At 52.2% G+C, this 11090-nt stretch overlaps 1 protein-coding gene across 1 annotated transcript; it reads right to left on the bottom strand.

The window, feature by feature from the left end:
* Positions 1-1247: 1247 nt before the first annotated feature.
* Positions 1248-5889, bottom strand: LOC122922588. Its single transcript, XM_044273258.1, has 2 exons — positions 4955-5889; positions 1248-1306 (listed from the first exon to the last, which is right to left on the bottom strand). The coding sequence occupies exons 1-2, from the start codon at positions 5789-5791 to the stop codon at positions 1271-1273; spliced, it is 873 nt and encodes a 290-aa protein (XP_044129193.1). The 5' UTR covers positions 5792-5889; the 3' UTR covers positions 1248-1270.
* Positions 5890-11090: the final 5201 nt, after the last annotated feature.

Below are 11090 nucleotides of genomic sequence, written 5' to 3'. Positions count from 1 at the left end.
CTCATCCTGACTCCCGCCAACGGTCCTCGATCAATCCTCCTAATAAAAGGATCAATCGCAAACACGTATAAGAGCGGGCTCAATGGACAACCCTGGCGGACTCCAGACCCGACCTCAAAAGGGCTGCCAGACCAACCGTTCACCAGAGGGAAACTCTCTGCCCCTGCATACAAGATCTTTAACCAATCGACAAACCCCCCCGGCAGGCCATATTTCAGAAGGACTGCCCAGAGGTACTCGTGGTCAACCCGATCAAAAGCCTTTGCCTGATCTAAAGCCAGCATGTACCCCTTCCAGTTACCCGCCCTACTCTGCTCCACTGCCTCTCGGACACCGAGCACAGCACTAAACGTGCTTCGGCCTGGAACTGAGCAATGTTGGGTCTCCGAAAGGAGCCGGGGCGCAAACTGCACCAACCGTTTAAACAGTATCTTGGCCAGGATCTTTCTGTCCGTATTGAGAAGCGCTATGGGACGCCAATTCTCAATACGGCTCGGATCTTTACCCTTTGATATAAGGATCAGAGCTGACCTCCTCATTGACTTCGGCAGAGCACCCGAGGAAAGGCACTCATTGAATACCTTAGTCAAGAGGGGAACCAAGGAGTCCTTAAAGGTCTTATAAAACTCGGATGTTAAGCCATCCGGGCCTGGCGACTTCTTTAGGGCAAGCCCTTCGATCGCCAGGCTGACTTCCTCTTCTCTGATTTCTTCTATCAAAACGCCAAGAGAGAGGTCTACTCTTGACTCAGGGATGGTTTCAGCCAGGAAAGCCGAAATCCTGTCCCGATTCAGATCCTTCTTCCTCAAGAGGCACGAGTAGAAGGACTTGACGATTTCCAAGATCCCTGATCTGGACCTATCCAGAGATCCCGTACCATCGACCAGTCCCGTCACCAACTTACTTTTCACTGACATCTTACAGTTTCTGTAAGGGTCGGGCGAGCGGTACTTCCCGAAATCCCTCTCAAAAACCAAAGATGTGTGTCTATCGTACTGGCACCTCTTAAGCAAAGATTTCACCCTGGAGATATCCTCTCGGCTACCTCCAGTCGAGACCAGTTGTTCGAGTTTCCTCCTCAGACCCTGATACAAGCGGTACCTGTCCAGGGACCTGAGGCTCGAGAGCTGGCGGAAGAATTTTGCCACCCGATCTTTGAATATCTCCCACCACTCAGACTTAGTGTCACAAAGATCCAGCAACTCTACCTGACTCTGAAGGAAGTCCTTAAAGGATTGTCTCACCTCTGCTTCCTCCAGGAGGGCCGAATTTAGCTTCCAATAGCCTCTTCCCATTTGGGGGGATTCTGCAACATTCAAAGAGAACATAATCATACAGTGATCAGAGAATTCCACCTCTACCACCTCTAAAGGTGAAAAAGTAGTCTCCTCCTTTAAATAAAACCTGTCTATTCTAGACCTAATCTGACTACCTCTATAATAAGTGAAACCACCGTGGCCTGGGGTGTGCCTAATGTGGACATCCACCAGGCGAGCCTCGCTAGCTATGCTATTCAGGGATACACTATCATAAGCCAGCCGGTTTCTGGCGCCTCCCCGGTCTTGGGACCTTGTGACTGTATTAAAGTCCCCGCCAAAGACCACCTGCCGACTCGTAAAAAGGAAAGGTTTGATCCTCATAAAGAGACGCTTCCGATCCCACCTGGTTTGGGGACCATAGATGTTTATCAGGCGAAGCTCTTGACCCTTCATGAGGACATCTAAAATCAAACACCTCCCCATTTCTAACTCAATCACTCGTCGGCTTTCTACTGGTGCGGTAAAAAGAACCGCCACTCCGCTATACGGCTCAGCCGCAAGAGACCAATATGATGGACCACGCCTCCACTCCTTTTTTGCTTTATACACAGCCGCCAAATCTGGCAGCCTGGTCTCTTGCAAAAATAAAATGTCAGCTTCAACCCGGCTGAGAAAATCAAAGGCTGCAAACCTAGCCGCATCCGATTTAATACTGGCGACATTAATGGTCGCCAGCGTCAACGGAGTGAGTGCCGCCATACAGAGTGATTAAGTTAGACGGCCTTCTTCCTTCCCTTCCCCTTCTTGTTCTTTTTCTTACCCCTCTTGGGGCTACCCCCTAAGGTGGCACGATCTCTTTTGAGAGAGACAGTGGTGTCCATCTCATTAGTCACCACCGCCTCCCCCTTCGCACCACCCTTGTCATTCCCATTACCAGCGTCTGGACCCGCCCCACCTCCCGAGGACCTTGCATCCTCACCGGAGGGAGGCGCGGGCCCTTCCAGAGGCTCCTTCTCTTGCCCCTCCGGCTCCCCACCTTCAACCTCCTCCCCGGAAGAAGAGATCTCATCCAAGGTGAGGTACCGGTTGGAAAGATCCAGGGGAAGAGAGTCAGGATTAGAGAGGTCCAGGGGGGAGCTGGCTTTGCCTTCCACAGGCACTCTAGCCGGGCTAGATCTTTTTTTGGTCAGACGTTTCCTTCTTGTTCTTTTAGACTCTGTCTCACTCTCCTCTGTTGCACTCTCGTAGCAAGAGGACAGAGTCACCTCGGAACGGTCTAGTCTCGTGAGTTCCTCATTCACCTCGATATCCCCCAGGGTCTCAGCTCTAGGAGAGGCATTCTCTTGGGAGGGCACAGGCATCACCCCAGGAGGGGGTTCCACCTGCCCCCTCTCCATTTGACGCCTCTCCCTCCGTCTCTGCTGGGACGGGCTTTCTTTTCTCTTCATCGACCCCACTGCCCTGTCGCCTTCGCCAGCACTCGCCTCGGCAGTGGGGGCCTCCCGGCTCGCCTCTGCGCGTGCACGAGCCACGTTGGCGACAGAGCGAGGGCAACGACTGAACGGGTGCCCTAGCTCACCACACAGGTTGCATCTAATCTGCCCACAAGATGCAGCTAGATGGCCTTCACCCCCGCACAACGCGCACCTCTGCACTCGGCAGCTGGCGCTGAAGTGCGAAGGGCTGCCGCACTTGTAACACAGCTTAGGCTGCCCCCTGTAGAACACCATGATCCTATCCCGACCAAGGAAAGCAGATGACGGTATGTGGGAAACCGACCCCCCTGAATGTTTCAACTTAATCTGAAACGTCCAGGCACCCGACCAGATGCCAAACTCATCCAGGTTCTTGCTAGGAAGACCCTGGACGTCCCCGTACCTGCTCAACCAGGTCAAGATGTCAACACAAGAAAGTGACTCATTACGGGTCAGAACGGTCACCTTCTTGACCTCATTCTGGCGGGTTATCGCTTGCACAAAAAACCCCTGCCAGTCCGGCTGGTCTTTTGCCAGTTCATACCCAGACCAGAAAAGTTCAAGACCCTCTGGCCGGGCAAAACTGACATCAAACTCCCGGGTGCCATACGGATGTATCAGGGCAAAGATGTCACATGCCCTGATGCCCATCTGAAAGAGAAGCTCCGCCACCCTCTTCCTGGTAGGGCACGCTTCATTGCCTCTCCATTTCAGACAGACAACATTCCGTCTGGCTGACCCAGGGCCGGTTGTGGGTGAGGACCAGGTGGTCTCGCCCCCGCCTTGCTCTCGGAAGGCACGCAGGCCATGCCTGTCTATCCAGAAGGATAGATCCACCTGCTGCCCCCCTACTGTAATGGAATTCTCCCCTCTCCTAAGAGCCTCTAGAAGTTGCCGCTGCAAGTTACCGTCACCAGACATTGGTAATGGGGAGGACAATGGGGACCGCCCCTCCCCCCCTGCGCCGGCGACCACACCAGCATAACTTCTGCCAGGCGTAACCGACGCAGGAGGGGCAGCCGGACCGGGCCCACCCCCACCCCCCCCAGACCTATCTACAGCAGGTGTCACTCCAGACCCCTCTGAAGGGGCCACATGAGGCGCACCGGCCACTTGTACAGTGGCCGGCCGACCTCCAACATTCACCCCTCCATCAGGGCCCGGGGCAACACCACTAACAAAAACTGTATTTACACAAGTGACCACTTCTTCAGTGGCCACTACCGCACTCTCCCCTCCACCCACACACACTGCTGGGCCAGAGGGGACAGAGGTCACTTTATTTGTTTTGTCCATCATTTCCTTGCTGGACACATTTTTAACAGTCTTTCCAGATTTTTCAGGCCGGCGGGCTGTAGAACCACTGGTCCCAGCCACGCCGGCCTTATCCACTTGATGGACAGTGCAGGAGGGAGGGGCGGTGCGCACCACACTCGCATCAGGACCGCCCCCTCCCTCTCTGCCTACAGACACGCTGCTCTGAGCCCCTTTGTGGGTATCCGAAGCCCCACCCCCTCCACCCCTGACCACTCCCACTGCGCCTCCACTCCCCGCCGTCACGACAATACCAGCGGAAGGGACCGAAGCGGAGCAGACCGGGGCAGAGGAGACTGGAACCCCGGCAAGGACCTGGGCACACAACTTGGGAGGGGCGGAGGCAGCCACCTCGCACCCTCCCCCCTGCAACTCCGGATCGGGACACCGCTGTACCCGCAGCCACACCCTCTCCACCCACAGCCATCCCCCACCACCCCCGGACCCCCCGTCCCCCACTGCCATGCCAAAACCGACAGGGGGGACTGCAGGGCGCACGGGAGCGGCGAAGCAGACCGGGGCAGAGGACGCAGACCCCAGGACAGGGATCCCGGCAACGACCTCTGCAAGGGGGGCAGTGGCAGCCACATCGCCCCGCCGCACCTCCACCCGGCACTTGTCCAGTGCCCCAGCAGAGGCGGGCGGAGCCACCCGACCACCAACCATGCCCCCCTCGCCACTCGCCCCGGGAGCCTTCCTGTCTGGCCCCTCCTGCTTCTCCTCACCGCCCCTGTTACCGCAAACAGGGACGGCGTCCTGCGCCATCTTTACCACATCTTTCTCCCCACTCCTACGCACCGGTCCCACAGCAGAGACCGGGCCAGGGAGGATGGTGGGGTTCGTGCCCTGAGCTGGCTTTGCAGCTGGCCCCGGGCACGCAGGGTGGGTCACATAGACATACCTCACCTCTGGATTTAATGTCTTTGCCTTTCTCTTCTTTCCTATTGGCTCATCTTCCGGTAATTCATCACCAAAACAAATGTCCTCACGAATTTTGGGGGACTCCAGGTGGCGTATCTCGGCCATAAGCTGCCCCCCAACTCCGCTGCTCTCACTGAAGTCTATTTCCTCATCGGAACTAGTGGGGGGCAGGCACACCTGCTCTGCGGTGATGCCAGTTTCCGCAGGTTGCCCCCCCATGTCCGACTCTTCCTCCTCACTAGAGGAGTCATCTTCTTGCTGCTCACGGCTTCCAGCCATTTCATTGAACCTTTTGTCGTTCATGAGCTTCTCCTTAAAGGGGCCACTGTTCTCCAGAATGGCCCCCATTCTGTCCTGCAGCTCTTTAACAATTTCTTTTAAGCCTTTTACTTTTCTTGTTATTTCCGGCCTGTTTTTTCTGGCTGCTTTGTCCACCTTCCCCCTCTCAAGCCTTAGTTTCTCCCTCACCATCCTGAGGGTCCTATTCTCCTCCTCGAACTCCTGGAGGTAGGCCGCGATCCGGGAGCTGTAAACGGCGATTAGTTCCCGGGGCTTCATGTTGCCCCAATCAGCCTCAACCGGAACCAGCCCATCCCCAGGAGCACTCCGCGTACCTCTTGGAGGGCTACTGTCCGCCCTCCTGGAACCGCCGGCGATGGACACGGCTTCACCTCCGGGGGCTGCAGGGGCCGCTGCACCACGACTCCTGCTGGATCTTCTGACCCCCGGGGCGGAAGATGGAACTGAGGCCGGTAGCTCACCTCCCCTACCTCCCGCCGGCCTACCCCGGGAAGCAGGATCCTGGGTCTTGAGTCGCTTCATAGCCCAGGACCCCACCACCTCCCTGGGGAGAGAGAGGCAGGGCCTGGGCTGGGATAGATGGAAAAATCCCTGGAAGTCTGTCAGCAATTAGCAGGAGCTCCTCCACACACGACCACACCCGACCACTGGCTCCTGCACACTGAGGATTACACCCAGTATACAGGACAGGAGAAGTGGTACTGTGCAGTGTATATATATACAGAATAAGAGCAGATACTGAGGATTACACCCAGTATACAGGACAGGAGAAGTGGTACTGTGCAGTGTATATATATACAGAATAACAGCAGATACTGAGGATTACACCCAGTATACAGGACAGGAGAAGTGGTACTGTGCAGAGTATATACAGAATAAGAGCAGATACTGAGGATTACACCCAGTATACAGGACAGGAGAAGTGGTACTGTGCAGTGTATATATACAGAATAAGAGCAGATACTGAGGATTACACCCAGTATACAGGACAGGAGAAGTGGTACTGTGCAGTGTATATATATACAGAATAACAGCAGATACTGAGGATTACACCCAGTATACAGGACAGGAGAAGTGGTACTGTGCAGTGTATATATACAGAATAAGAGCAGATACTGAGGATTACACCCGGTATACAGGACAGGAGAAGTGGTACTGTGCAGTGTATATATATACAGAATAAGAGCAGATACTGAGGATTACACCCAGTATACAGGACAGGAGAAGTGGTACTGTGCAGAGTATATACAGAATAAGAGCAGATACTGAGGATTACACCCAGTATACAGGACAGGAGAAGTGGTACTGTGCAGTGTATATATAAACAGAATAAGGGGAGATACTAAGGATTACACCCGGTATACAGGACAGGAGAAGTGGTACTGTGCAGTGTCCGTATATACAGGCTCAGGCGTTCTTTTGGGGCGCGTTATGATGTTTTTGGCGGTGGATTGTCATGTGATCGCGCATGCCGTGAGATGAGTTTACATTCCTTGCTTTCTCTGTGATACGAGACATTGTTATTGTGGACAGTTTCCTGATGTCTCGTGTACTCGTCTCATTTTTGGCGCGGTGTCACTTTGCGGTCGTTTTCGATTCAGTCTGTGGGACGTTTAGGGTTAAGTGTACAGTCGCTGTATCTTTAACCCTTCAGTGGGGCTGGATACTGCTGAGTGATGGTGGGGGGCAGGGAGGGGCCCTTGCACTTTCTTCCCGCTCCTTCCTGTCTTGGCTGCTGATTCTCTGCTCTTTCCCATTAATTCTTGGGGCCGCCCCTCTGCTCAGTATGTGATGATTTTAGGGGCCAGGGATTGGCTGGGAGCCCTGTCACTCTGCACACACCCCCGGCTTGGCCCCTCCCTCCCTCTTGTTCGGGCCTGTCCTGTAATAACCGTGTGGAGTTACATCACTGGGGGCTGACAATGCCGAGCAGCTGACCCCACAGTCAACCACTGGGGGCTTAACCCCTCACTGGCCACAAAGTGAAACATTGTATCCTGCACAGAGCTCCGCACTGATACAAAGTAACAACTGGGATCAGACCATAAATAATAATGTGTGGGATTTATTAACCCAGTGACTGCTGCCTCACCCCACAATCCAGACCTGAAACTGGGACCCCTGCCTTGGGGGGAGACGAGGGGTGCCCCCACAATATTAGCGGACCCCTGAAGAGGATTACCGCCTGACCCGGTACTTGGCATCTCCCCTTTAGTGCATTGAAAAATAACAGGGACCTCCTTCCAGGTGTCCCTGTTATTGCATAGTTGTCACATTGAATGGTTTTTGAAGAGATATTAAAGGTGAATTGCCTAAAGAGATTCCCAGTCCTCAGAACACCCAAGTGCAAAAGTAAGTGCGCCCTTGCACATGATATTAGTCACTTATTTCTGCAATCCTCCTATTGACTGACCCCAGTCTTTCCTGGTTGGGGGATTTTCTCTGTTGTAATTCAGAGATTTGGGGAGTTTTTGTGCCTTGCAGGCCCAGCTCTATGGGTGACACAGGCCCCAGTACACACCAGTAGGACCAGTATACAGTGCTGGTTATGTCAGTTCTCACACCTTGATGTACAGGCAGCAGATTTACTGTTCAGGGCTGTAATGGAGGCCATACTGGATGCCACCCAGCTTTCCCAGAGGCTGGTGTAAGCAGGAGAGCCGCTGCCGCCCTTTTACAGCTGGACGCGCTGTACTGCGGATCAGGGCCCTGCAGATTACCAGACGTGCTGAACCCTCGCAGCGCTGTGACCTTGGCTGGCCGCATTCGGTGTGGACACGTGTGCCGGGACTTGGAGTGGAGCCTTCAGAGTCATAGTGATAGTGCCCCCTACAGTCAGAGACTGGCACATCACAAAACGTATAATCATCCTGACTGCAACAATGGGGAAACACAAGAGGAGAAAGTGGGGGAGCGCAGGCGACATGTATGACCGCCGAGTCCTGAGCCCCCCTTGTCACAGTATGGACACGTCTCTTCCTCCCTCCTGAATGGGTGGGTGATGTCAGAGCTCTGCTGTGTGCTCTGAGCCAATCAGATGTTCCCATCAGCTCCCTCTCCCCTCTCACAGCAAGACTCATGGAGAGAAGCTGCAGCTGCATCCCCCGCCCGACACACCTGTGTGTTTTTTAGGTTCTTCATTACTCTAGACTGTTTTAGTGTTACAGGGAGATATCCCCGAGCAGCAGCCTGTGGTGCTCCTGGTGGAGGAGGGGGCTTCTGTCTCTGTGAGTCATGCTGTGAGAGGGAGGAGGGAGCTGCTGGAGGAAGTATCTGATTGGCCGGATTACATCCCTCCATCACACCAGGATGAGCCTGCCTGCTCAACATGTACAAAACTCTGCACATCACATACATGAGGAGGGGACTTTATTGTAACAATTGGCATTCCTTCATTATTTGCCACTGATCAGCTGTATACCTCTACTGCTATTCCATCTGTTTCTGCTGACAGCCTGCCTGTATATCCTGTCTGAGAGGTAGTCACAGCCCCGCCCCCTGCTGATGACATCACTGATATAATGACATGTGATCAGACATGAGATCACACACCTTATACTACAGGAACATCTATTACTGCTGACAACCTGCCTGTATATCCTGTCTGAGAGGTAGTCACAGCCCCGCCCCCTGCTGATGACATCACTGATATAATGACATGTGATCAGACATGAGATCACACACCTTATACTACAGGAACATCTATTACTGCTGACAACCTGCCTGTATATCCTGTCTGAGAGGTAGTCACAGCCCCGCCCCCTGCTGATGACATCACTGATATAATGACATGTGATCAGACATGAGATCACACACCTTATACTACAGGAACATCTATTACTGCTGACAACCTGCCTGTATATCCTGTCTGAGAGGTAGTCACAGCCCCGCCTCCTGCTGATGACATCACTGATATAATGACATGTGATCAGACATAAGATCCACACCTTATACTACAGGAACATCTATTACTGCTGACAACCTGTCTGTATATCCTGTCTGAGGGGTAGTCACAGCCCCGCCCCCTGCTGATGACATCACTGATATAATGACATGTGATCAGACATGAGATCACACACCTTATACTACAGGAACATCTATTACTGCTGACAACCTGCCTGTATATCCTGTCTGAGAGGTAGTCACAGCCCCGCCCCCTGCTGATGACATCACTGATATAATGACATGAGATCAGACATGAGATCACACACCTTATACTACAGGAACATCTATTACTGCTTACAACCTGCCTGTATATCCTGTCTGAGAGGTAGTCACAGCCCCGCCTCCTGCTGATGACATCACTGATATAATGACCTGTGATCAGACACCTTATACTACAGGAACATCTATTACTGCTGACAACCTGCCTGTATATCCTGTCTGAGAGGTTGTCACAGCCCCGCCCCCTAGAGATGACATCACTGATATAATGACATGTGATCATACTCTCTGCACATATTTGATGATTCTGTCATTTCCATGTTATTTTCTGTAGATGAGACGGCTGATGGTCCTGTGACACATGTCCCCCCATATGACTAGACTATCGCAGCTGGCCCGTGTTACAATGTATCAGAATGTCTGGGTGATACAGTTCTCTCTGTCCTCGCTCATAGGACCCTGGCTTCATTCTCCCTCCTCCGGTCACTCGCGTCTTGTGATGTGAAGAATGTGCACGTAGCCCAGCAGTGACGGCGCGGAGACGAGGGACAGCCTCTCTTCTCACATGTCCTTGTCACAATGTGTCACACAGAAATGAGATCCGCGTACAGGCAGCAGCGGCCTACGTGGAATTTACTGCCTTTGTGCTGCTTATTGTGGCGCGGCTGGGAAATGATGGCCTGTGATGATGGACGAGCAGGGACATATAGACCCGCAGAGATCACGTGCCGCGTGCCGTCCCTCTATTGTACATCATCACTTACAGAATGTTCTCTGTATATCCGTCTCTAGAATGTTCTATGCATTGTAGATGGATCACTAGAATTCTCTGCGCTTTGTATATTGCTGATTAGAATGCTGTCTGCATTGTAGATTAGTCAGTACAGTGCCTGCTGTGTGTCCGGTATTGTGTATCCGTCACGTAATGTTACTGCATCTGTATTATACGTGTTTCTAAAATGTTCTATTAAATTATATTAGTTTCTAGGATTCTCTCTGTATTGTATATCAGTCTCTAGGACGCTCTCTATATTATATATCAGTCTCTAGGACGCTCTCTATATTATATATCAGTCTCTAGGACGCTCTCTGTATTGTATATCAGTCTCTAGGACGCTCTCTGTATTGTATATTAGTCTCTAGGAAGCTCTCTGTATTGTATATCAGTCTCTAGGACGCTCTCTGTATTGTATATCAGTCTCTAGGACGCTCTCTGTATTGTATATCAGTCTCTAGGACGCTCTCTGTATTGTATATCAGTCTCTAGGACGCTCTCTGTATTGTATATCAGTCTCTAGGACGCTCTCTATATTATATATCAGTCTCTAGGACGCTCTCTGTATTGTATATCAGTCTCTAGGACGCTCTCTGTATTGTATATCAGTCTCTAGGACGCTCTCTGTATTGTATATCAGTCTCTAGGACGCTCTCTGTATTGTATATCAGTCTCTAGGACGCTCTCTATATTATATATCAGTCTCTAGGACGCTCTCTGTATTGTATATCAGTCTCTAGGACGCTCTCTTTATTGTATATCAGTCTCCAGGACGCTCTCTTTATTGTAAATCAGTCTCTAGGACGCTCTCTTTATTGTATATCAGTCTCTAGGACGCTCTCTTTATTGTATCTGAGTCTCCAGGACGCTCTCTGTATTGTA

The sequence above is a fragment of the Bufo gargarizans genome, unplaced genomic scaffold (assembly GCF_014858855.1).
Source record: "Bufo gargarizans isolate SCDJY-AF-19 unplaced genomic scaffold, ASM1485885v1 fragScaff_scaffold_526_pilon, whole genome shotgun sequence".
NCBI lineage: Eukaryota > Metazoa > Chordata > Amphibia > Anura > Bufonidae > Bufo > Bufo gargarizans.
Note: the sequence above shows the minus strand (reverse complement) of the source record. Positions and strands in the feature narration are given on the sequence as shown.

Coding starts and splice junctions, on each gene's coding strand:
- LOC122922588 (XM_044273258.1), bottom strand. CDS start 5,791: ATGAAGCGACTCAAGACCCAGGATCCTGCTTCCCGGGGTAGGCCGGCG. Junction 1,307..4,954: donor CAAAGACATTAAATCCAGAG/GTGAGGTATGTC, acceptor TGAATGTTGCAG/AATCCCCCCAAATGGGAAGA.